This window comes from Trachypithecus francoisi, unplaced genomic scaffold, assembly GCF_009764315.1.
Source record: "Trachypithecus francoisi isolate TF-2019V2 unplaced genomic scaffold, Tfra_2.0 Lachesis_group10, whole genome shotgun sequence".
Classification (NCBI taxonomy): domain Eukaryota; kingdom Metazoa; phylum Chordata; class Mammalia; order Primates; family Cercopithecidae; genus Trachypithecus; species Trachypithecus francoisi.
The window spans coordinates 41,707,387-41,734,007 of NW_022681455.1; the positions used below are offsets into that span (position 1 = coordinate 41,707,387).

The 26,621-nt window shown below is 53.4% G+C and overlaps 1 protein-coding gene across 10 annotated transcripts in view; it reads left to right on the forward strand.

Annotated features, from left to right (window-relative positions):
- The window catches only part of FOXP4 (forkhead box P4), a 54,458-nt gene that overhangs the window by 16,017 nt on the left and 11,820 nt on the right, over positions 1-26,621 (forward strand). For 3 of the 10 annotated variants that reach the window (XM_033217098.1, XM_033217104.1, XM_033217099.1), the window contains exons 2-9: positions 3,350-3,569; positions 15,562-15,657; positions 22,311-22,433; positions 22,977-23,063; positions 24,563-24,710; positions 24,832-25,066; positions 25,352-25,456; positions 26,202-26,289. In XM_033217098.1, coding sequence (XP_033072989.1) covers positions 3,366-3,569; positions 15,562-15,657; positions 22,311-22,433; positions 22,977-23,063; positions 24,563-24,710; positions 24,832-25,066; positions 25,352-25,456; positions 26,202-26,289 — 1,086 coding nt within the window. In that variant the 5' untranslated portion in view covers positions 3,350-3,365. Of the gene's footprint in view, positions 1-3,349; positions 3,570-15,561; positions 15,658-22,310; positions 22,434-22,976; positions 23,064-24,562; positions 24,711-24,831; positions 25,067-25,351; positions 25,457-26,201; positions 26,290-26,621 lie in introns of those variants that run through there. The other 7 variants (XM_033217102.1, XM_033217107.1, XM_033217100.1 and 4 more) reach the window with 6 other exon arrangements.

Sequence of the window (26,621 nt, forward strand, 5' to 3'; positions counted from 1 at the left end):
TAATATGAATGATCAGCCCCTGAATAGCTATTATTATACACCACATTGCAGCAATTATGTTGTTCACTGGGTGTCGCTCTATACCCCGCCGCCCCACCCCCCCCAACCCAGAACAAGAAAAGAAAGAAGTACCTCTGTCTGCAACCTCCTCCTTCCTTTTTTCTCTTTTTCCAAACTTACTGTCTGATCTGCAACTTTATGGTATTCCTTGAGTGTTAGAAGGGGGCCACTCTCCCTAACCCCAGGGAAGTAACTGCCAGATTCTCTTTCCTTTCTCCTTTGCATGCATACACACCCCTGAGGCTCTGGTCTTTGTCCCCTGGGGCCCAGGAGTTCTCAGATCTCAGAGAAGCTAGACTTGGAATCAGAGCGGGCAGCTGCTTTCCACCACCAGCAGAGCCAGGGTTGGGGGAGAGGCCCCCCTCCCTGCTGTCTCCCCATCCCCCTCATGTAACTGAGGCTCAGCCCCAAATGGGGGAAGGTGCTCCTGGCTGGGTGGTTTCAGGGGAGGGTGATGGAGCCCTGTGCTGTGGCAAGTGGAGGATGGTGCCCACCCCATCCATCATTTCACCGCCACTAGCCCTCAGGCTGACGTGGCCATTAAGGCCTGAGACCGAGTGCTCAATCTCTTCCGAACCATCACTCCCATCCTGCCCTTACTCCAGCCCAGCTCCTCTCAGAACTTAGGAGTGGAGCAGCCGCTGGGTTGGGGGAAGAGCAAGCCCTTGGAAACATACAGAGAAATTCACAAATACAGGGCACCCAGGAGGCCACTCAGGCTCACTGGGACAGTGACACCCAGAGTCACAGATGAAGAGGGGCCACAGGAACAGGGATGTGGCTTCTGTGGACCCCTTGCAGTTCTCTGTCTCCTCGCCACTCTGCATCCAGCCTGGATGAAAGCTGAGCAAATGGCTTGGTAGAGTGAGGGAGAAGAGTTCTTCTGGAGTGAAAGGAGAGAATTTGGGAGTGGGAGGAAATGCTTTGGGGAGCTGCTGCCTTGGGGGAAGGAACTAGAGAAATCACAGTCCAGTCTCTTTCTGCAGTTTCTCATTGTTACCTACAAGGCCCTCATCTGTCAGTTGAGTCAGGGAGACCATGAGAGATCAAAAGAGATCAAATCGGGAGGAAAGAAACTGGCTGGCTTCCATGGGCCTTGCTAAGTGCTCATGTGGCTTCTATCCCTTGATGATCTCTGTGCAATCTGGACCAAGTTCTTGACCTCTTTGGGTCTCAATGTCCTCACCCTTACAATTAGGGTGGGTGGAAAAGGCGCTGATCAATATTGGGGGCTTGCTCTGTCAGGTGCCGTGTGCATGTTTTATTTGCCCCTCAAAAGACTTGGAGGTCGGGATGAAATATACTTGGCTCTCTTTATCCGCAGGTTCCACATCTGTGGATTCAATCCACCACAGACGGAAAATACTGTGCAGTATTTGCAGTATGCAGAACCCACAGATAGGGAGGGCCAACTTTTGTATCCACAGGTCCTGCAGGACAAACTGGGAGGCTTGAGCATCTGGAGAGTATGGTATCCACAGGGATCCTGGAACCAATCTCCCGTAGGTGCCAAGAAACATTGTCCTACCACAGACAAGGAATCTGAGGGCTGGGGAGTTTAAGATGGATCAAAAATCAGTAGTAGATACCAACCATGGTCTGACCTGTTTGACTGAAATCCATGTTCTTCTCAAGGGACTGTGACTCGGGGGTAGTTGGGGAGCCCCCAGAATCTGAGAACAGCTTTTCATACTAAAGGTATTGGAACCTTGTCAGGTGCAGTGATTCATGCCTATAATCCCAGCACTTTCGGAGGCTGAGGCAGGTGGATCAGTTGAGGCCAGGAATTCGAGACCAGCCTGGCCAACATCTCTACTAAAATTAGTCAGGCATGGTGTTGCATGCCTATAGTCCCAGCTACTCGGGAGGCTGAGGCAGGACAATTGCTTGAACCCGGGAGGCGGAGGTTCTAGGGAGCCGAGATTGTGCCACTGCACTCCAGCCTGGGTGACAGAGCGAGACTGTGTCTCAAAAAGATAAAATAAAATGAATACATTAATTAATTAAATTAAATTTAAAAAGCTGTTGTAACCTCTGTGAGTTATAAGAAGCAGCTCAGGCCTCCTCCTCCTCCTCACTGCCCTGACCATCCCAAACACCTACCCTCTCTTTCTGGGGGGATGTTTCAGCCACTCCTTGAGAGGCATTTCTGGGGTCAGGGGATCCAGACCTTGACTCTTTGCCTTGGGTATGTAACCTAACTCTCTGGACCTTCAGTTTTTCCATCTGTAAAATTGGCATGATAACTCTCTCCCATAGTTCTCATGAGGAGAAATCATGGTTCCTATGGAGAGTGAGTTAACCTTACTGAGTGTCTACTTTTGACCAGGTGCTAGGCTGAGGGCTTTAAAATGGAAGATGGAAAGTGGAACCAGGTCTTCCTTCATTGCACACCTCCATGCCCAAGACCAGTGTCTGGCTCCCAGTAGGTGCTGGGCAAGTAGCAGCCTTTTTTATAAAAGAATAATTGTTGCTTTGGACCTTCTGTGGCCTGGGGAGGGTCGTTTGCCCTGGGATGGGAGCAAACACAAAGTCCATTTCAGGTGGGGGTAGGAAGGCAGTAGTCTAGTGGGTTCCTAGTGAATAACTTGATTTTGCTTTGTTGGTGTAGGTTTAAGACCCAGACGGGGGCTGGGCGCTGTGGCTTATGCCTATAATCTCAGCATTTTGGGAGACTGAGGCAGGCAGATCACCTGAGGTCAGGAGTTCGAGACCAGCCTGGCCAACGTGGTGAAACCCCTTCTGTACTAAAAATACACACACAAAAATTTAGCTGGGCGTGGTGGCAGGAGCCTGTAATCCCAGCTACTCAGGAGGCTGAGGTAGAAGAATCACTCAAACTCGGGAGGCGGAGGCTGCAGTGAGCCAAGATCGCACCACTGTGCTCCAGCCTGGGCAACAGAGCGAGACTCTGTCTCAAAACAACAAAAAACCTTAAAAAGCCCTTCTTCATGTCATTATTATAAACAGTGCAAAACCTCAACTGAGGCAAAAAATCCCCACCCAGAGGGGCATTGCAAGGGCTTTATCTCCTCCCTTCCCCACCCCAGCATGAGGTCTCCTAGAAGTCAAAAAAACATGGTGGGGGATGTCGAGCCGCCCCTCACCTGGGGGGACTTCCAGAGGGGCCACACTCCATCAGGCATCCCAGGAGCAGCCTCTGGGAAGTTGAGAAGGAGTAGATGCCCAACTGCTCCTGTGGCGATGGTTGTGTTTTTGGGGGTCAGCAGTCACTGCCCTTTCAGCCTTCAGCCTCAGCCTCTCCCCTGGGTCTCTCTTCCTCCTCCAGGTACCACTAGAGCGACATGATGGTGGAATCTGCCTCGGAGACAATCAGGTCGGCTCCATCTGGTCAGAATGGTGTGGGCAGCCTCTCTGGGCAAACCGATGGCAGCAGTGGTGGGGCCACAGGGACAACTGCAAGTGGCACGGGCAGGGACATGACCACAGGTGCAGACAGCAATGGTGAGATGAGCCCCGCGGAGCTGCTGCACTTTCAGCAGCAACAGGTAGGAGCTGGTGCGCCTTGGGGTATCTGGGAGTGGGAGAGGGGGTACTAGGCTGCATTCCACTTCATCCTGGCTGCTGGAGCACCACTCCCTGCCAGGCAGCCTCACTTTACCGTCCTTAAGACAGTCCAGCATCCAAGGACTCCCTGTCCACCCACCCATTCTGGTGGCCACCTTGAGCCTGGGCTACCACAGCGTTTTCAAGAGAGAGAAGTGGGACTCAAAGGTCTGAGATCATGAAGCTTAAAACTGTCCCAGAAATGCCAATAAGAAGAGACAGACACACACCTGGGCAGCAGGCTTGAGATTGGCATGTTGGATTGGTGGGCACTCTACTCTTTAGCTGCACACTGGCTAGGAAACTAGCTAAATGAACAGGGATAAGAGGTTGCTGTGCACACAGGGGGATCTTCACATTATTTCTGTTGCAAAACATTATCTGCCTGAGTCAGCCTGGGCCTCCATTTCAAGCAGTGAAGAGAGGCCCAGGCAGCTGGGTAAAGGCCAAGAGAGATAGGCAAAGACAGGCCTCCATTTTTAGGGCTTAAACTGGGAACCTCTGTCTGTGTCTTCTATTTTCTCTTCCACCCCAAAGTGCAGAGTTCAGGAGTTTAAAACCAACCTCTCTGAGGATCTAGAGACACTAGGATGGGTCTAGATCTGGTTGGGTGATGACAGAGCAGGGGCCTCATGTCCTGGTCCCACCTGGGGGAAAAAGGAGAGTCATGCTCAACAAGTTGAGGAGAACCTGCCCAGCCAGCGCTGGCCTTGGCATTCTCTTTCTCTGATTTGACTCTGCTCCTGGAATCACTGCTGGTGGTGCTGGCCCTTGGGGTGTGGGGGTCTGCTAGGAACAGGGAGAAGCAGGGCTCTGCGTGTACCTCCCTGCTCAGTACCCCACTACTGCCTCATGCGTGTACACATGTATGTACCACAATGCCCTCATGTGCCCCTCCATGGCCCTGCTGTCTCTCCCAAGTTCACCCTGGGACTCTGTCCTCCTTCTCCCACAGCCCAACTTCATAATCCCTAAGGGGCCTTTTCCCATCATATTCCTTGGAACCAGAAGTCAGACTGGAAGCAACACCATCAGAAGCCTGACTCCCCTGCATGGAGCTGGTCAGCCAGCGCTAAAGCAGGAATTGAAGAAACTTGATTTAAGTCCCAGCCAGCCCCTTAACCAGTGGCATGACCTTGACCAAGTCATGAGCCTACCTGAGCCCTGGCCTCCTTGGCATCTAAAGTACAGAGTTGTTGGGATCAGATGCAATTTGGGTGTGCAGCACGTGCAGCTCACTTGTTGATGTGGATGTGAACAGAACAGAGGACTTCAAAAATCACTTTCTCTTGCCAGCAGTGGAGGCTAGAGCAGGGAAGGGCCTGACTCCCTTCCCCAGGGAGATAGTCTTCCGGAGCTCACTGGCATCTCCCAAGCCTTCCTAAGCAGGTTCCCTGGGGAAGAGACCCACAGAGTCTGTGCCGTCTGCTGGAGACAGAAGGTTAAAGGGCAAAATCCTACCCTTTACCGACATAGTAGCAAAACACACCCCATCAGAAAATCTCCAACACCACCCATTTTGTATGGCCAGCTCTTCCCTCTGTGTGAGTGTGCAGACAGAGTTATGAAAAATTTTAAATGCGGTAGGGGTTGGGGAGTACTGAAACTGGAAAGTTTCTTTTAAAAAATTACTGAAAGTGAAGAGCGAACACAGTTCTCTGGATAACTGGGGAAATGTTTGGGGTGGGGAAAGACAGAACTGTCTGTGCTGATCAGGTTTCTTGGTTCTGCGTTGCACATGAGCCATGTTTTCCCATCTATATTCCACGTTCCAGTTATTCCTGTTTGTTTTGGGGAATATCCCACAGTCCTGGAAAATCCTATATCTGTTTCACAAATAAACTGGGGTGGGGAGTTGGAGGCAGGCAGAGGGCTGTTTTATCCATTTGGGCTCACTATGGGCAGAGCGCCCAGGGCCAGGGAACATATTTGAGACTTAAAAAAGGTTTTCTTGGCTCCAAACTATGAAAAGAACCTTACAAAATTAAAATTATAAGATTTTCAATTAAAATGAAATAGTCCATGGGCTATTCCTCTACCCTGAATGTGTGAACGAGGCTTTTGGGGGAGTTTCAAGGGTAACATTTTCTGGTCCCCAACAACAAATGTTCCTACTTGGAGGATAAACAAGTTTGGGAAAGAGAGCCTGGCCCTTTGGGTTCCTGCTCCTTCTCAACCCCATCCTGAAAGGACTTAGAGGACAAACCAATGCCTTTCGTCTCTTTGGTGCTTTGGGGCCTTCATGTGTGCTGTGTCGTCTCACCATCCCTGCGAGGTGGATATTATTATTCCCATTGCACAGATGAGAGCCAGAGGTAGGCACTGACGTGTCAAGATGGCACAATAAAGGCTGCATAGACCTCACTCTCCCAGTTCCTAGTTCAGGGGTCAGCACACCTGCCCCTTTGCTGGTTCTCCATCACACAGTCACCGTGGGAAATGGAGGCAGTGAGGCCTTGAGCATAGTGGGTGCTAAGGAAATGTCTGTTGATGAGTCAATGAGAGCATATCATTTCCAACCTGAAAGGGTTCTGTGATAGAGAAGCAATGCTGCCCACTGGTCCTAAGTAGCCACTCTAACGCCATCTGCAAACTCGATAGGAAGCGGGGTGGGAGAGGCTCTGTGGACCACACGCTGATCCCATTCTCCTCGTACCACCCGTGGCTCTCCAAGCCCCTCTGTCTTTGTCTGTCTGTCTGTTGGTCCTTGTCCCTCTGCTCTCAGTAAACAAGCCCTGGAAATGCAATCCTGGCCTTTGGGAGTAATGAGTTGACAGAGAGGAGAGAGATAAACAGGGCGAGTCAGAAGTCAGGCCTATGACAGGACTTTAGGCTGAAACAAACAGTGCTGAAGAGGGTGGCCACGTCACTTTGGAACAAGAGCAGGCGCTTGTTTCCATGCAACGAGCAGGCTGGGAGCTTGTTTAAACAGAGGCTGGGGGGTGACCTGGCTTGGCTGCCAGGCCAGGTCTGACTAGAGGGAGAGGGTCCTTAGCTGGCTGCCCCATTTCAGCCCTCGAGGCCGCAGCTTCCACCTCCCTCATCCCAGCCCGATCATTGGTGAGTGACAGAGCCATACCACCTCCACGCTGTCCTTGGAGTTTTCACCAAGTCTGCAGTCTTATGCCCTATGAGGACTCTGTCTACCCTGAGGAGAAGGTGCAGGAAGTACAGTAGGCTCTGGAGCAGTCAGTCAAGCTGCAAACACACCTTCAGCCTTATTTTGCACTGGGCATCATGCTGGGCAGCTGGCATTGCTGATCCCCAGCTGCCCTTAAAGAATACCCTAGACTGTAGACACACCCACGGCCCATCCGTCCCTTCCCTCACCAAGGCAAATGTTTCTACCACAGTGCCCCTTCCTGCATTTTTACCCTATGGGGTGGCTCTTTTCTTTGAAAGTTGCCCTTGTGTTTTATCCTAATCTGATTTCATTTGTATGAAAATGTTCTCAGTGTGGGGGTTTTCTCAGGCACCCCACAAATACCCTTAGGACACTCTCTGATAGGGGCCATGGAGCCTAGGAGAAGTGTGTGCCAGATTTTGGGAGGGGAGGTCTTGGGGGCTGGTCTGGGTGCGCTGGCCAAGTTGGGGCCAGGAGGGCCAAGCTGATGGGGTGGGGGCAGGCAGAGCCACTGGCGGCGGTGCTGAGGCCATGCCGAAAGGCGTCCTGGGCCTCTGGAGCGCGCACTCCCATTGTCCATGGGTTGTGGGGGTGACAGGTCAGCAAGGGTCACGGGAGGGTTGCCTAGAGTCTGGGAACTCCCACCACAGTTGCCGTGGCAACTGAGCCAAATCCCACCCCGTTCACATCCTGTGAGGAGATTCAAAAGGGTTGGGGGGTTCTGCACATTAATGGGCTTTTAACTCACCCCCCTTCAAAGAAAGGGGGGGATGTCAGGCAGTTGGGGGAAGGGAGAAGAAGAATGGGAGAGGCTTTTCTTTCCTTTTCCTCCCCCATCTGGCCCTCCTCTGTCCAAGCTACTTAGAGGGATGACAGCGGGGGAAGGGGAGGATTCAGAGGGTGAATTTACCCCCCGCCCCCCCGACACACACACACACACACACACACACAGAGTCAACAGTTGTCTTTCGTCTGCAGGTCCGGGGCCCATTTCTCTTCAGGACTGCTGCCTGTGTGCCCCAGATTCTACTGTTTCCTGTCTGGTCCCAGACCTTCTGCATTCTCCTTTTTCTTCTGGAGAATGAGCCCCTCCCGTGGAGGAGCCATGGCATGGAAGGAGAGTTGGGGCCTGCACTCACCAGAGGGGAGGCTTAGGGACATCACACCAGTTCATACCAGCTGCTGGGGAACACTCAGAAACTGCCCTTTTCTCCTTGGCCTGGACACAGTGAGAGGAGGGCAGGTGGGAGGTGGGAGGAGCTGGGCCAGGAGAGGGCCTTAACCATCCCCCTTGTTGTACCCCTCCCAGGTCCTTGAGAGCCAAAGACCGCCCTGTTTCCTATGTTGGAAAATTCCCCTAGGAAGGAGTAGTGCTAGGAGGGCAGAGGGCGGGACTGGATCCTGTAGGAGGGATCTGCAGACCCCTGCTTTCTTGAGACTAAAAGGAGCCAGCCCACTCTACCAGCAGGAGAGCCCCCAGCTTCCCTCCTAATATGGAATTCTGAAATCCCTCTTCTTCCCTCCCTCACCTCCCCTTCATGGCAGAATTCTTGTCCCTGCTGATGAGAACTGGGGATACAGAGGAGAATTTGGGGAAGGGAGGTAAATGTTCCTTCTGAGAAGGGATTTATCTTGAGGATTGAAGTGGAGAAGGCTGCATCCTAGGGTCACTTCTTCAGAGCAGAACTTCGCCTGGAACCCTCAGTGGGAGAACTGGCTTTTCCCCTGGGGTAGCACCTTTATTCTGAGAAGGCCCACTAGGAATCTCAGGACGAGAACTGCATCCCCCCTCACTATTGCCCCCATTCCAACCCTACATTGCGGAAGTGGCTAGAGTGAAGTGGCTCAGAACCCAGACCTCAGCACAGACCCATTTCCAGAGAACTCCACAGATACTGGTAGGAGGGATGTATGTCTGGTAGCCATCTCCAAATGCCACCAAGAATGGGGAAGGTGATCACGGGAACTTCTGCATCACCGCCACTTGGCCACCCACCACCACCTTGGTGATTTCACCTCCTTGCTGGAGGTCAGAGGATTCCTTCCGGGCACTGAGGACTCCAGCTGTCCTTCACATAACACCCTGCAGAGCTGGTTTTGGCTGCAGGAGCTGGATGAGCCCTGGGCTGCATCATCGCTAGAAGCAGGCAAAGGCCGGGCACTGCTGGTGCGAAGCCTGCCTGAGTTTGAGAGCAGTGGTGCAGGGAATGAAGAGAATGAAGGAGTCCTTTGAAGGATCGCAGTTCCTCATCCACGCTGTTGAGTTCAGCTGTAAATTCTCATCTCTCTGAGGCCAGAGACTAGTTCCTTGTAGAGAGGAGATATTTTCAAGGCACTTGGTGGGGAAGGGGTCCTGAAACCGGGGCTGTATGCCCAGGATGTGAGTTGTCTCCCACCCACGTGGGCCTGTCTGTGTCTGTGCATTGCTGGTTTTCATTTTAATGGTTCTAATTTGAGAATGTGCCGATGTCATTTTTACGAGGTTGGTGTAAAAAAAATTTACAGCCTTTTCCAAAAAGCTTTTTTTTTTTCCAAGGGAAAAAGGTGCGGAATAACTTCGGGGGTTTTATGGTCTCCTCTCCCCACCTTCCTTGTCCCCCTTCTCTGTGTAATTTCATTTTTATGTCTCTTTGCTGGAGGTTACAAAGCCTGGCTGGTCAAGAACTTTCCTCCCCCCAGGTCAGTTCCCTCAGTGGTCAGGGCCACTCATCTCTAACTCCTCCTCCTTGTACCCCTTTCTTCCATCCTCTGGTCCCTGAGGAGTTGCATTTTGAGGGGTAGATGAAGAGGTATTCCTTCTTTACTTTGAATCAGTGAGTACTTATTGGCATCCATTGTTTACCAGCAGTAAGTATCTACCCTGAAAGACAATATCACTTCGTACTCAAAATCCTTCAGCGATTTTTCAAGTATAGGATGAAATAAAAAAATCATTGTCCCTGTGTAATCTGGCCCCTGCACACCTCTGGGACTTCCTCTCTTGGCCACACTGGCTTTTCAATTCATAATGCACTCCGCTTTTCCCACGGCACGGCCCTTGCACCATCTGTTCCCTCCACCTCAGATACTCTCCCTTGGAAGAGTGCCTCCTCCTGATGCTGTGTCTCCTCAGAGAGGCCTTCCCTGGCCACACACCCTAGAGCCAGCCAGCCAGCCAGCCAGGCTTTGCAGGACACTCACCACAGCTCAGAGTTTGCACGTCTGTCTGTGTAGTGTCTGTCTCGGCCCATTAGAATGTGAGCCCCGTTAAAGCAAAGACGCTGAGTCCCCAGTACTGAGGACACTGTGAGTGCCCTGTGGGGCTTGATAACCACTCATTAAATTGTTGCTAAATTAATAGTCATGCTGTGGCTCTGGAGGTAAAGGTAATAGGCATTCCTAGGGATGCTTTTCTGGCTTGGAATGGGGTGAGGTGGGCCAGCACCCTCAAATACCCTTCTAGTCCCTTCTTTTCCTGAATCCAGCCAGTTTCCAGTGAAAATTAATTATGGAGACAATTTAGATAAGACTGAATCCCAGTTTTGCCAAAACCAGCCAGAGGCAGACAAAGGAAGTTTGGAGTTTGTTTTGGCTGCCCCTCACCACAATCCAAATTAAACCAGAATTTGCTAGTACCTCCTCCATCCTGCCCAGCCAGCGCTTGGTGTCTCTTCCCTGTGCAGAGCCCAGTTTCAGGTCTGGTACATTCAGGTTCTGCTTTTGTCACTGTGTCCCATTGGACAAATCATTGCCCATCTCTGGATCTCTATTTCTCCATCTATCAGTGAACTAGAAAATACCTATTTTTTGACCCACTAAATTGATATTACGACCCACTGCTGGGCCATGAGCAGCAATTTGGAAAATACTGTATTAGATACTCTCTAATACTTGCAGCTCTCCAGGGCTGTGGCCCGTGCTCTTCAACTGCTCATTCTCAACAGTCCTTCAAGCTCGTTTCCCTGATTATCACGTCCCTGCCCTCCCGCACACACAGAGAATAAGGCTGGCACCCCAACACAGATCTGGGATCCTCCAGCCTGCTGAAAGGACTGGTAAATAGCTCTACACCTGGCTTCCTGAGAGAGAATGACCCCTTTCCCACCCCTCCCACCAACCCCGAATTCTCAGAACCAGAAATAGGAGTATGGTCCCATCCTGGAGGAGAGAGAGAGACCCCACAGCACCAAGACTTGTTTTTCTATTCATAGCAACTCCCTGTTGCCCTCAAAGCTACAGCTTCATTCTCCACCATCCCAACCGCCCTCCCTGGATGCCATCCGTTATAAGCCATTTGTTCCTAATTGCGGAGATCCTGCTAATGACTTCTGAATGGGGGATGGGGGGAGGAGAGTTCAGCTTCATTAGCGAGACTGAGTTCTTAAGCTTGAGGGGGGATGGGGGCTGGGCTAGAAGAGGGTTTGGTTAGCAAGGCCTTCCGGGTGGCACCAGGCAAATGACCAGGAGCTGCTGGTGAAAGATCAATCATAATAGTGTTCGTTCCAGGACCTACTGGGTGCCTGAGAGTGTGCTGAGTACTCCATGTACACAGTCCCACGTGTTCTTCCCAGGAACCCCATGAAGAAAGTATGGGGTTGTTCCAGTTTTGCAGAGGAAGAAATGGAGGCCCAAAGAGATGGTGACTTGCCCAAGGTTACCCAGTATATGGTGGAGCCAGAACTTGGATCCAGATCTCTCTTGAAGTCCATGCATGAATGGACAGTATGCCTCCCTTAGAGGGAAACTGGACATCATCCCCAAACCGCAGAGCTGAGCATTTGGTTGTCAGTCCAAGGGGTAGAAGGAGGAAAAATATGAGGTTTGAGAGGCCAGATAGCTCCCAGTTTTCCACTCTGCCTAAGCCCCCTCTTCCTCCCTCCCCTAGGTTTTCCATAATGGCTTCTTCCTGGTATGGGTATCTGAACACCTTTCTCACCCAGGGCTGTGTTTGGATATCTCTTGTCCGTAGGGAAGGGAAACTGAGCCCACTTTTCCCCTGGAGTTTCCTTTCTTGGTCTTCTTCCTCTACCTCCACCATCTTCACTTCCCCTTCTCACTGGAGGGCTAAACACATGCAGATTAGGGAGAAGGCAGATTTGAAGGCCTCACTGGACTGTGCATGGGATCATGGAGACCCCTCAGTGGGGTGAACCCTGAGCAGTCAGAGGTGTTTGGACTCTCCCACTTCCTAGCTGTGGAACCTCAGGCCTCAGTTTCCTTGTCGGTAAATCAGGGACATCAATACCTGCTCCACCTCGCTCAGTGTTGTGAAGCTTCAGTTAAATGTTTGAAAAAGTGCTTTGAAAACTGCAAGGCAAATGCTAGCTGCTAAGCTTAGTGTCAGCCTGTGCCAGCCTCCCATATTCAGCCTAGACTAAAATGAATTTCGTGAGTGGGTATCGCATGTCTGCTCTGTGCTGGTGGTTGACGATGGGGGTTCACAGCTATATTTGACAACATCTGTGCTTTTAAGGAGGCCCCAGTCTGGTTGGCATATTCAAAGAAAGTGGGGCTGGGGATCTGCCAGAGTTAGAGTTAGGACCCATTATTTCCCACATCTCTCGGAGGTGGGCAGTCCAGTGGTCTCCAGGCCCCAGTGCCAGCAGGCAGTGTGAACACATCTAGTGCAGCAGCGTGGTAGATGTGACCCTCCTCGTTCGCCATGTGAACTCGCCCTTCAGATGGCGAGACTCCAGTTAGTGCTGCAGCCACCTCTGGGAAGCCTTCCCAGACTTCCCCAGGTAGAAGAAAGTCTTCTCTGAGCCCTGGCACCCACCCCCACTTCAGGCTAACTAATTCCTAGTTCCTTATTCTTTTTTTTTTTTTTTTTTTTTTTTTTTGAGACGAAGTCTCGCTCTGTTGTCGCCCAGGCTGGAGTGCAGTGGCGCCATCTCGGCTCACTGCAAGCTCCACCTCCTGGTTCACGCCATTCTCCTGCCTCAGCCTCCTGAGTAGCTGGGACTACAGGCTCCCACCAGCATGCCTGGCTAATTTTTTGTATTTTTAGTAGGGATGGGGTTTCACCATGTTAGCCAGGATTGTCTCAATCTCCTGACTTCATGATCTGTCCGCCTCAGCCTCCCAAAGTGCTGGGATTACAGGCGTGAGCCACTGTGCCCGGCCTATCATTCTTTATATAAGAGGCTATGATCACAGACCCTGAGCTGTGAGCCCTGGGGGGCAGAGGCCATGTTCTGTTTCTCTGTATCCCCAGCCACTAGCCTGGTCCCTGGCACGAAGCAGGTACTTCATACATGTGAGACGAGTGGGTGAGTGAGGACCTACGTATGAGAAGAAATGGTGGGAAGCTAAAGGAGGGAAGCCTTGACCAGACCTAAGGTCTTACCTGGCTCTCATCTGGCCTAAAGGGGAGAGCCCTGGCCTGGGCACGAAGAAGGAAAGGGGTTGTGGGTGGAGGTGTGGGGGGAGGAAGGGCCTGTCACAGGGAGGGAGAGGTCTCAGGAATGAAATTGTAAGGCCTTGCCATTTTTTTCCTGTAAATCATGTAATTTCATGCTCCAGGGGACCACAAAGTAAAAGAGTCAGTGGGGAGTGAATTCAACTCCCCTGGCCACCCCCCACCCCACCCCAGGAGACTGAGCAGGGCTCTGCCCCCCACTTCCCCCAGAAGCCCCTCCCCTGCTGCTCCCTCCTGTCCCCCAGGAGTATGGAGTGCTTCATCTGCCCACCCCAACCACTGTCCCTTTTGGGTCGCCTGGGCTGGCCAGCCTCTCTGAGCCATCTTCTTCCCCTACCCTTGTCCCCTGGCCTCTGACCCCTGTGCCCCCTCCACCCTGCCCTACCTCCACCTTTGGAGGACAAAGAGCACTTGTCAGTAGACTGGAGGGGTTTGTAAAAGGTAGTAGAGGCAGGGGCTCCTTCCTGATGACCACCTGACTCCTTGCCCTTCCTCACCCACCCACCCGCCACCCTCCCTCCTCTTTCCACAGAGCCTTTTGACTTAGAAAGGTCAGATTTCTGCTTTCTGAAGTGAATCTAGAAGAGGAGAAACATCCTGTCTCCCTCTGGAAGCCCAGGGCACTTCTCTGGGTGTGACATCCGGGGAAGGAGGTGGCCTGTGAGGAGCACACCAATCTGAGCTCCAGGTTTGCTGCAGGACACCTTCCTGTCAATAGGCCAGTGCATATTTAGATGCCATCCTAAGATAAACTAGATTTAAAGCCTCAGGAGGCTGGGCTGTTCGCACTGATGATAAACAGGCGGGAAGGTGGATGTGTGTATATGCTTGCTACACAGTGGTCACTCGGTTTGCTTGTTGAGCGATGGGTAGTGCAGCCATATCCCACCTTAAAAGGTTTTGCCTTGAAGGTGCTTGTGGTGGGGTAGGAGAATAGGGGTCCATATGACAAAAACAAGTGAATGTGTGGACAGATTTGAAAGCGAGGCACAAGCGGGTGCATTTCGTCTAATAAGTGCGCAGGGCACAAGGCTATGTTGGGGAGAGGCTGTAGGAGGTGAAGTAGAGAATTGTTGAGAGATTAATGAGAGTTGAAGGGAGTGAACACTTCCCGAATGCAGACTGGATGCCAAACATTGGTCCTTTAATCCTCCTAGTAATTTGGACATGGGTAGTTTCCCAGTTTTGCAGATAAGGAGACTGAAGTGCAGAGAACTGGAATAACTTGCCCAAGGTCATAGCTGGCAGGCCGCACAGCTGGGATTCAAACCCAGGACTGCCTAAGGTTGAAGCCCTGTGTCAAGGGCTTGGATGCACCTGCACTGACTCCCAAAGGGGTCTTGAGCAATCTGGAAGCAGATAAGTTTTTGTGCTCCTGAAATGTGGATTCAGAACTTGCCTTCAAACCTCCCGCTGAACCAGAGTGAGGACATAGAGGGCTTGACTGGCTTCATAGATAAGTTCCTGGGCCCTCCTGACCCCTCACTCCTACCAGACGTCTCACTTTACCTCCCAGGCCCCTCCTACTCCTTGACTGTCACACTGACCCACTAGAGCGATTCCTCCAGCAATCTCCGTATGCCTTTCACTCCTGTGACCCCTCTGGCTCAGTTCAGTCTAAGCCACTGTGGCCACCAAGCCCACAGCACGATGGTCCATGCATCTCTGCTGATAGTTCACCTTTCAGAACTTGATCTAATTCCTCCAGCACCATGCATGTTCAATCCTTGAACTCAGAAAGTCACATAGTACTCAGACCTTGTGCCACTGACCCCAGGGCTCTTCCCTCATCCTCCCAAATGTGTGCTCTGGCTCCACAGTGAATACTACTTTTTTAGCCCCCAGACTGACCACCCAGTAAGGCAGTTGGCCTTGGAGCCAGGCTTCCTGGGCTCAAATCCTGGCTCCGATGCTGCCTAGCTGTGTGATCTTGGGTAAGTTACTTAACCTCCTAGAGACTCAGTTTCCTCATCTGCAAAATGGGGCAATAATCCCTACCTCACAGCCTTACAGAGGAAGATTAAATAAGCTCTTGCCTGTACAGTGCCTGACCCATAGTAGATGCTCAACAAATAGTACTGATTTACTAATGCCCTGAGTCCACCACCTTTATTTTCCTCTAGAGTCCCTTTTTGACCATGGGCCCTTCCATTTGCTGCCCCCGTTGAGTCCTAACAAAACTTCACTGGATCCCAGGCTGAGTCTGTAGAGGCTCTGATCCCTGAACCCCTGACAGCTCTTCTCAGTGACTCCTACTGCCCTTATCCCAAGCCCTTATGGACCCATGACTCTGTGACCCCCAAGACCTTCCACCTTATCCTGAGCTCCTTCTCCTTACTGCCCCAAACACTCCCTAATCTCTGGATCCCACCCAACCTCCCAGGCCATTGCTGACTCAGCCCCTGTCTTGCAGGCTCTCCAGGTGGCCCGGCAGTTCCTGCTGCAGCAGGCCTCAGGCCTGAGCTCCCCAGGGAACAATGACAGCAAACAGTCTGCCTCTGCTGTGCAGGTGAGGAGGAGAGCACCCTGCTGGCTCTGGGTTGGGCTGGAGAGTGGGCCTGGCACAGAGGGAGGGCAAGGACCCATTGCAGAACTGCTCTTGCCAGTTCCAACACCAAAAAGTGGGCAGCTTTTCAAAGGAAATACAGTCACTGCAGGGGTGGGGCAAAAAGACTTCCACTTTCTCTTGTCTCCACCTGATCAGCCAGACCTTCTGCTAGCTTAGCCTCTTTATTCCTGTCACTCAAAGTTTGTCTGCAGCTCTCCCTGTCTCTTTGTACCTCTCTCACTGTTCCTTCTCCCCTGCCTCTTCCCTTTAGGGTCTCTCTCGGTCACTTCTCATGTTTCTGCATCCCTGTGGGTCACTCCCTCTGTCCCTTTCTGTTCCTGTGTCTGGGTCTCGGCTCCTCCCAGGCGATCTCTGTTGCTGCAGTCACGTCACGAAGTTCCCCCTTCTCTTATCCTCCCCCCTTATCCCTCATCTACCAACTCTCTCGCAGTCTCTCCATGCTTCCTGTCTCTTGATGTCTCTCTGTCTCTTTTGTTTTCCTTTGCACAATCTGCCCTTTTTTCCCCTTCTCCCTTCCCCCCAGCTTGCCAGCCCATCTGGCTGGCTGGGGGAGGGGAGATCTGTGGGGGTGGGCGGGGGGTGGGGGAGCCAGGCCTTCTGTTTACCTTTTGTGTCACAAAGAACTTGGGAGAATTGCAGTCTGAGTCCGGGTTGGGTCACTACTCGGGCAGCCGCTCCCCTCCCCCTCTGCCCAGCAGTCGGGCATCCATGCTCCCCCCACCCCTCCCCCAGCAGAGGGAGGCTCAGAATTGGGGAAAGGATTAAGCCAGGCTTTGAAAGGAAGTTTATCTAAGGGAAGAAGGGTGAGCATGGTTGGTCCTGAGCTGGAGGTGCTCTGAATTCTGGGGCTGGGTGCTGAGGGAAGTGAGGAGGAGGGTGGGGTGGGTGCAGGGTGCTCAGAGAAGGACCCAGGATCAGGCTTTGTCCTGGGTAGAGATTCCAGTGCTCTGACAAAGTCTGGATTTTATGTAAAACAAGTTTATGTTTGGAAAAAGTTCAAGGTGCCCAACAGATGTGCAGCCTTAGCAGTAACGCTCTTTTAAAATTCTTGACCCTAAGGAGACAAACCTCAAAGGGGAGGAGCTGGGCAAAGATCAGGGCGTGGCCTGGGGTGGAGGAGGGGAAGACACTATCTGGAAAGTCAATAAAGAGAGGAAGAGAAAGATCTCATCAGGTTGAGATCTAAAAGATTCTCATACCCATGCTGGTCAGGATTGGGTCTCTTTAAATTAATGACCCCCACATACACTCCTAGGTTTTGAAGTGTTTCTCGGGCTTCCACTCTGAATCCTCCCTGCCCTGGGCCCAGCTTAGCACAGGAAGGAGTAGGCTGGGCAACAGCAAACATTCCCCCAAACCAGAAAGGGGCTGCTGACCCAGGGGCAGGAGGGAAGGAGCTTGATGGTAGTGGGAGGGACTGGGGTCAGACGTCCAGAAGGACTGCTCAGCTGGGGATTAAGGGTCACAGATCTGAAATGATTGAGAGATGAAGGAAGACTATGGAATCTTCCTTAGGAAGCTCCCTCCCTCCAAAATAAGAGAGGCCTAGAGGTTTCAGGGTCAGAGAGACAGATAAAATGATCTTTTTCTCAGGCCTTCTCTCTCCTTGTCTCATTACTTCCAAAAATTGATTGATTGATTGATTGATTGATTCATTGATTCATTCATTCATTCAACAAATACTTACTGAGTACACCCCAAACTAACAACTGACATTTACAGAGTGTTTACAATGAAGTGTAGACACTGAGCACTTTACAGCTATCTAATTTATCCTCACAGTTCTATGGGAGAGGTGCTATTCTAGCCCCATGTTGCAGATGAGGAAACTGAGGCCCAGAGAGGTTATGAAACTTGTCCAAAGTTATACAACGAATAAAGGACAGAGTGAGGCATTTGAACCCAATAGCTCCAGAACTCACACTGTTTTTTTTTTTTTTTGAGATGGAGTCTCACTCTTGTTGCCCAGGCTGGAGAGCAATGGCATGATTTCGGCTCACTGCAACCTCCGCTTCCCGGGTTCAAGCAGTTCTCCTGCTTCAACTTCCCGAGTAGCTGGGATTACAGGCATGCACCACCACGCCCACCTAATTTTGTATTTTTAGTAGGTTTTAGTAGCGTTGTATTTTTAGGGTTTCTCCATGTTGATCAGGCTGGTCTCAAACTCCCAACCTCAGGTGATCTGCCCGCCTCTGCCTCCCAAAGTGCTGGGATTACAGGCATGAGCCATCGTGCCCAGCCAGTAGAACTCACACTTTTAATCTCTGCATTGTGCTTGGCATGGTAATAATGCCAATATTTGCCAGGCATAGAAGCCTAGGCCAGATAGTTCTCAGGGTCTCAGGGAGATGGGGGTTCTTGGGGCCATGGAGCCATGCTTCCCCAGGAGCCTGGATTCCGCGCCTATATTGATCCCTCTATTTCTCCTCCAACCCTGGACACCTTCCTTGCCTTCTGTCCCTATTCCTAAGTTTATTATCTCCAAGGAAGTCGGATCCTTGTCCTGAAGTAGGGCCCAGGGCCTTGAAATGCTCTTCTGTGAGCTCAAGACTGGTGAGAGCAAGGACTGGGCTCCCCATCTGAGCAGAAGAGTGCATCTTGAGCCTGAGTGCAGTGGATGATGGAGGGAGATCAAGGGCAGCTCCTTTCCCAGGGCTCCCCACAGAATGCTGCTCTGCTCCCCAGCAGGATTTTCTGCCCACCTACCTCCCAGCCACGTTCATCACCCTTCTCCTCCAGAGCCAGCTTTAGAAGAGTTTCCAAAACTGTATCAGGTCTCCAGCCCTAGCCTAGTGAGGGGCCCTCCTTCCAGGCCTGGACCCCACCAGGGAGAGGCCTATCATAGAAGGCAGCACAGGTGGCCGAGAGTTGAGGACATGGTGGGGGCCAAGGTGACTGGGGCCTTGGCTTCGTCCATCCCCATCTGGCATTTCCAGAAGTTCTTCTTTATATTGCGCTGCTATGTTTCCTTGCTGCAGCTACAGCCCAGAATTAGTTTGAGGACTTCTGGTCATTTGCGGGAGAGTTTAAGCCAAACCAAACTCTTGCCTGGTCTCCCCACTTTGCCCCCCACTCACAGGACCCCATACTTTAGAGACAATTTGGGTCCTTGACCCTGGCACCAAATTGCATTCGTTCCCACTCTCAGCCCCCAAATAAGCTTCCTGTGTGTCAGGCACTGTCCCTGTTCCTTCCAGTCAGACCATCCAGCCAAGCACACTGTATTCATGGCTGGGTGCACGGTCCCTGAGGGAGGGGCTGGAGGCAGCTGCCGGTGTTTGGCCCGGGGCTCACACTGCCAGGGCTTCAGTTAGCACTTAGCTGCCCAACTACTCTCCAGATGCTTGACTCCTGGGCCCTGCTGAGCCTGCTAGCTGCAGAGCACCCATCCCGAGGCATCTGAGCCTGGCGAGCGGCCAGCAGGGACACCAAAGGAGCTCCAGCTCAGTTCTCAGACCCCCAAGGGGCACAGGGAGAGGTGGATGAGGTCAACCAGCTCAAGAGATCAGCATGCGGCAGCCACTTCCCAGACCCTTTGTGACCCCAGGGGGCCACCTCGAGACGAGTGCACACCATGTAATCCATCCAGATCTCTGTAGCAGCCTCCACAGGCAGCTGCTCAGCCAAGTGGCAGGAACAGCAAGTGCCAAGGAGGCCTTTCAAGGTCATCTCTTCCATTCCCCTGCGTCCAAGTAAGAAGGCCCAAGGAAGGAAAGGCCACATCCTTTTTTTGCATGCCCCTGTCAGTGACTCACAGTCCTGGTGCCTGGAAAGATCTTCTGAGTGTCTGGTCTCAGTCTTTCCTGTTGCGGGCCACGTTCGTCTCTAGTTCAGCTCTCACAGCAGTGAGAATGAGTGTCCTAGTGCCTTGGTCCTCAGTGACCTTTGTCTGGCAGTAACCTAAGGCACACCAGGGAAGGAGACAGAAGAGGGGAAAGGGAAAATCCAGAATGTTTTAAAAAGTGATTTTCTTCACGTTTACATGGAATTTAATGGCGTACAAGTCACTTTCACCCCTGCTCCCACTGTCCCTTTGGGGTCAGGGTCAGGGCAGGTAATTTAACCTCTCTGGGCCTCAGTTTTCCCATCTCATCTGTGAGATGTTAATGATGATGACACCATCCTCACAGGGTTGCCCTGAAGATTCCATGAGATATACGTGTAAAGGGCTTAGCCAAGTGCCATGCCTGGCACATAATAAGCAGTCAGCAACATCCGCTAATGATGCAGGGAGGGCAGGTGCCCCAAATCCCAGTTAGCCAACAGGGAAAGTGAGGCTTGGTGATTTCAAGACTAGTAAATTATCAGGGACAAAAACCAAGGTCACCTGACCCAGAAATCTAGGGCTCTGAGCTCACCCTCACCAGGATGCCTCTCTTTGTTGGGCACCCCCTTGGGAGGAGGAAAGAAAGGACAGTGGTACTTGTTCCATGTCTTTGGATGGCAAAACCCACCTTCTTTGAGCAGCCTCCCCAGCTGCCTCTGGAACACCCGACAACAGACTTAGGGGCTGGCTCTGGTGTTGGGTCTATGCCGTTGTCTGCCTCCAACCCCAGGCCCCCACATCCACCCCTGCAGCCTGGCTTTCAGAGAGTCCTTCTGGGATATAACCATAGAGTAGGAAGTTAGCCTTTGGGATCTCAGCCATATCAGCCCCCTCAGCCTCCGGACGTCCCACCTCCACATTCTCTCCCTAACCCTTCCCAAGACCTGCCCTGGGGTGGGGCAGGCAGCATAGGATGTGAAAACCCTGGGAGCTATGGAGTTTGCAGACCTGGGCTTAAATCCCAACCCTGCCACTTAAGGCCGCCAGACTTTCCTAGTCTCCTCATTGGTAAAAATGAGGTTAAAAAAAAAAAAAGAACTAAAAACACTCCTAAGGGTACATCCCCCACTGGCCTAGAGGTCCCTTGGAGACTTCATTCACATGGTATGCCCATGACTAAAGAGCTAGGTGTTACCCCTCCCAGGGCCCTGTGGATAGGGACGGGCTGGGATAGAGGAGTAAAGCCCAGGGGCAGGGACAGCTACTAGTGGTGGGGTGAGCAAGAGGTGTTGGGAGCAGTGGGATTCCCCGATGTCCTTGGATTCCCCGGTTGTATCCCCGGTTGCTTCTCTGCCTGGGGATTTCCTAATCCATGGCTTAAGGGGTGGTTCAAGGCTGAGTCCTGCCCCTGCCAGGCATTGAAAAGAGAACCAACTCCTCCTCCCCTACCCCACAGGTGAGGCTGAGGCTTGGGGGAGGACCCTGAGGACCTAGCCTGTCATAGCCTAGGACAAGTCTCTGCACAGCACTCCTCCCTGACTGGGCTAGCCCTGTACCCTTCCCTTCCTGCTCTAGGGCTGGCAGAGGGGCCTCTGAGGTGCCGGAGAAGGCATTTCAGCTCTGGGGGGCAAACACTTAGCGAGTACCTACTGTGTGCCAGGCACTCTGCCAGAGCTTGGAAGTGAGAGAGGAAATTATAGAAGAGTCCTGTATGCATGAGGTCACAGAGTGGAGGGGGCAGCAGACAGCCCCATCAGAGCACCTGTCCTGCTAAAACGGGAACAGGACAAAATAGCAGCTGAGACCTGCCCGTCCATGACTGCACAAGCCTGGGGGGTTCAGGGGAGGTGGGGCTGGGAAGAGAATGATGTCATTGCTTTTCTCAGAATCTTTTCCCTGTAGCTGGATTCTTTGGGCCTTCTTTAGAGGCCTGACCCAGGGCAGGGGGCAGAAAGCTGTTATACTTTGAGAATCCTGAATGTTCCAGCCTAGAAGGAATCATCTCTTACAGCCCAGTCTCCCATGTTTTATGTTTGAGGAGACCGAAACATAAGAGAGGGAAAGTGACTTGCTGGAGTTACACAGCCAGTTCAGTGCGGAGCTAGGCGCAGAAGCCTGCCCTGCTAACTCCCTGCCTGCTGTTCTTCCCACCCCACCCTAGACATAGCTACACACATGCACACACACCAGGACCAGGATGGCACCAAGAGTACTCCGTGGGCTTCAGCTCTGGCCACTGTGTGTGCTCTCCAGGCAGGTGTGCTGGGGTGTGTGAGAGGAGACAAAGTGCAGGTCCTCGTGCAAAGGTGGGCCACGTTTTGAATCCTTCCCATACTGTAGACTGCCCTCCCAGCCAGGCCCACCTTGCAGGAAGTGGTCTCAAAATAGACTGTGTGAGACTATGGGTGGCCTAGTGTGCTGCTCCTCCCCATTACTGGGGGGAACCAGCCAAAGCATGGGTTCTGCTGACCAGTGTCACTAGAGCCTAATCTTCCTGCTCTGAGGATGGCAGGTCCTAGGGTAATAGCCAACCCTTACATGCACTTGCTCTGTGCCAGGCCTTGTTTTAAGTATTCACTGATTAGTCCTCATGGTGACCTTAATAGGTAGGCACTATCACTGTTTTCATTTTAGAGATAAGAAAAACAGACAACAAGGAGGTAAGTCACCGTCCAAAGAGAGAGACAGCCAGCAGGTGGCAGAGCCAGAACTGGAACCCAGGCAGCCTCCCTGGGAGCCACTCTGCCACGCTGTGAGTGGGGTGCTGGGTGGTGCCTCCTCCTGGGGTGGGGTCGAGGGGACAGGGCTAACGGGCCAAATCCCGCAGGTGCCTGTGTCGGTGGCCATGATGTCGCCGCAGATGCTTACCCCGCAACAGATGCAGCAGATCCTGTCACCCCCACAGCTGCAGGCCCTGCTCCAGCAGCAGCAAGCCCTCATGCTCCAGCAGGTGAGTCTGGCCCCAGGGCAGCTGGTCCCTCCTCCTCTGCCTGACCTGGCTCCTCCCACCCTGTTTACACCTCACCAAGGGCCCAAGCTGTCCCAGAAACCAGAGAGACTGCTCAGGCCAGACTGATCTGCATTCCTCTAGGATAGTGGGGAGAGGTCAAAAGTCAGGCATCTCTCATGGCAGCCCTGCCCCCACAATACTCCCCCTCCTCCCTCCCTGCATGCTGGCCCCAATTCTGTCTCCTGAACAGGGAAGGGCAAAGTACTGGAACATCCTGGCACCTTGTCCCCCCTATGACCTGTTCAGGAGATCCACCAAAAGCTGGGAGGGTTCAGAGCTGTGGGAATGAATCTCCTCCATCCCTTGCCCCCTCCCTCCCCACCCAGACCTGCTCAGGGCCCCTCCAGGCTGACTGGGGAGAGCCAGGCCATGTTTTAGGGAAACTCCCTTCTCCTGCCCCCAGGAGCCCAGATGGGACAGAGCTGGGGTTCTTGTGGGGATAGCAGTCCCCTGCCAGTGGTAACCTTCCCCCACCCCCCCCAGCTGCAGGAGTACTACAAGAAGCAGCAGGAGCAGCTCCACCTGCAACTCCTCACCCAGCAGCAGGCTGGGAAGCCACAGCCCAAAGAGGTAAGGGGCTGTAGTAGGGTCTCCCACCGCCCTCACCCCATGCCCGGCGGCTGGATGTCTAGAGCCAGTCAGGAGGGAATTGCCTTGCAGGAATAGTAGAAAAATCAAGAAAAGGTTGAGGAAGGGGATCCAGGAGCAGTGTGGGGGAAATGAGGATGGTGGTTCTTGCGTGTCTCCATCTCCCCTCATCCTCCTTCATTCTTTCTCTCCTTGCCTCGTGTTGTTGTCTCTGTGCACATGGGTATAGACAGGTGTGTACGTGTCTCCCCCGTGTGTGGCGTCTGCCGGGCCACGCTTGTGTGCAGCTGCCCTGTGGTCACGCCATCTTCCTGTACCCTTGTCTCTTTGTGACCCAGCACCTCAGCCCTCCCCTCCTTGTCCCGCAAATCTCTGAGTCCCTCAGCAAACCACCTCCCCTTACCTCAGCCTGCCCCCAGCTTCTTCCCGTTCTTGTCATGACTTGCCCAGCCACCCCTCAGTCTCCTCTCAGAGCTCCCCAGACTACACCCCCTGCCCCATCGGAGCTTCTATACCAGGCCCTGGAGGCCCTTCTCCCCTGGGTCCCAGACCTGTACATCTCTCCTGCTGCCCAACCACAGTCCCAAGCTCTCAGTTTCCTCTTCCCGGAAGGCTGCCCTGACACCCAGGCATTCTCCAGTACCCCCAGCCTCCCCCTCCGCAGTCTTGTAATTGCTGTGTTATTGGCAGGTAAATCTCTAGGCTAAGTTTATCCTGTGTCTCTGTATTGAATAGCTAGCCCCCACCCTACCCCATGCTTCCCACCCCCAGCAGGCAGGCAGAGACATCTCTGCCTCTCAACCCACCCAGGACATGCTTGCTTCTGGGGCTCAAAAGAGACTTGCTGACAGCTTGACTTGTCAGTGCCTGTGTGAAGAACTGAATGGGTGGGGGTAGGCAGAGTGGGTGAGCCAGCAAGCACAGGGCGCCTGGGCAGTGGTGATGTGACTCTTCTCAGAGCCTGGATCCCAGTGAGTCCCGTCAGACTCCTTGATTCTCTGTATCTAAAAAGCAAGAGAGGAAAAGAGCTGGGGGAGAGAGAACTCCCTCCCCAGAGCAGAAGGGGGGCACCCCGGGCATGTAGGAAGGGTGCCCTCCAGGCAGGAGTGGCCCCCAGAATCTGACAGGCTCATCGATCATTGTGATGAGGCCCCCCCAAGGCGTGCACAGCTGCGGTGCAGGGAGCTGAAGCAGCGGAAGGAGAGAGGCGGGAGGAGGGAGGGCGTCGTGCTGCGTGTCTGGGTCTGGCTGTGTGTGTTTGCGCGCGTGCGTGCGTGCGTGCATGCGTGTGTTTACTGCGAGGAGGCATGCAGCCTTATGGAAGCTGGGCCGGGAGCAGAGACACTGCAGCTGCAGACGCCACAACGACAGCTCCAGGGGCTGACAGGCCCTGGGAGGGGGTGGCCGCAGGGTGGGGGCCAGATGGCATGCCTGAAGCTGATGGCACCCCTCTCTGCCCGCCCCCTCGGGCCCCTCACCAGGCGCTGGGGAACAAGCAGCTGGCCTTCCAGCAGCAGCTCCTGCAAATGCAACAGTTGCAACAGCAGCACCTGCTCAACCTGCAGAGGCAGGGGCTGGTCAGCCTGCAGCCCAACCAAGCCTCGGGGCCCCTCCAGACCCTTCCGCAAGGTGAGCACCCATCACTTCTCCCCTCCCAGCCCCAACCCCATAGCCCTGCCTGTACCCAAGAGCTGGCAGCCCCTGCTCTTGGGGCCAGGTAGAAAGCCGAGCATTCGTGGGGCCCTGCCAGCCTCCCCTGTCTCTCCCACAGCAGCTGTTTGCCCAACAGACCTGCCCCAGCTGTGGAAGGGTGAGGGTGCCCCCGGGCAGCCTGCCGAGGACAGCGTCAAGCAGGAGGGGCTGGACCTCACTGGCACGGCCGCCACCGCTACCTCGTTCGCCGCTCCCCCCAAGGTCTCACCCCCCCTCTCCCACCATACCCTGCCCAACGGACAGCCCACTGTGCTCACATCTCGGAGAGACAGGTACGGGGCCCAGGCTGGGAGGGGCACCAAAGCCCTCCCTGGGGGTAGACCTGGCCCCCACCCCCCGAGGGCTGACTCTGTGATGGGGACTGGGAGGGAGGGGGTGGAGCCCAGGGACCAGAGGTTCACTCCCTCTCCTGGGGTGTACAGATGGTGCTTGGCCACTAGGAAACCTGTATTAGGGACAGAAATGTCACCAGCAGGGGAGCTGGTGCTCAGCTGACTACTGGGCCGCTGGGGTCTTCAGGGTGCCTGGTCGACCTCACCTCCCTGCTGTCCTCCCAGCTCTTCCCATGAGGAGACTCCCGGCTCCCACCCCCTGTACGGACACGGAGAGTGCAAGTGGCCAGGCTGTGAGACCCTGTGTGAAGACCTGGGCCAGTTTATCAAGTAGGTGTCACCCCTAGCCCCTCCCCCAGCAGCCTTTCCCCACAGGGCCCCTCCCCCATCCCTGACCACTAGCTTGCCCCTTCTTGGGGCCCTCCTCACTAGCTGTACTACTGTCCTCACTCCAGGGGGTTCTAGTTCTTTCTCTGCCCCTCCACAGACTCCCTGATCCTCCCACTCCCTATCCTGTCTATATTTTTGGGCCTGCATTTCTCCGACCCCATCCCCAGCACAGCGTGCAGGTAGGAGAAGGAGAGGACAAACATAAGCATTTCTCCTCCCCCCACCCTCCCCAGCTCCTCTCAAGCCTCAGCCCCGGGAAGTGATGGCGAGTGACAGGCTGAGGACCACAGACAGGCAGGGCGGGAGGTGGACAGGCGGCTGGCAGCAGGCAGCCAGCTGCCACAGCCGTGCCAGGCTCTGTCACTGACTGATTAACTCCACTGTCTCCCAGACCCTTGCAGCATCAGGGTCAAACAAATTGTTTTCACGCTTCGTCAGAGGTTTACTTAATTAGTTCATTTGCAATTAGATCTCTCTGTAGCTGGGATTTTAGCAAAGACATCAAAGGAGGCTGACGAGAAGGGAGAAGCCTTCCTCCATTGCCCCGTTTTCCCACCTCTTTCTCTTCTTTGTATCTCTTGGTCTGTCTGCTTTTCAGGCCGTGGGTGGGATTAGAGGATAGGATGGGAGGATGGTGGCAGCAGGGAAACCGGAGGCAACTTTCTCTCCTCCCTTCCCCTTGAAGACACCTCAACACAGAGCATGCCCTGGATGACCGGAGCACAGCCCAGTGCCGGGTACAGATGCAGGTGGTGCAGCAGCTGGAGATCCAGGTGTGGCCCGGAAGATGCTGGGGAGGGACATGGTGGGCTCCAGCCCCTGCCCACCCACAGCACTGACTTGCTAGGTGGGCTCTGTTGGGAGGGTCTCATGGAAGGGTCCTATGGTCAAAGCCACCATCTTATGCTTTCTAGGTCCTAATGACCATGGTTGTGAGGTGAGGACAGCTGGATTCTGAGGGGTAAACCAAGGTTGGGGGCGTCTCTGCTGGGAGGTCCAGAAGAGACTCATGCTACATAGAAACGTCAAAAATAATATTAACAGCTAACATATGGAGCACTTACTTTGTGCTGTACTAAATACTTTATATAACTCAAGGAATCCT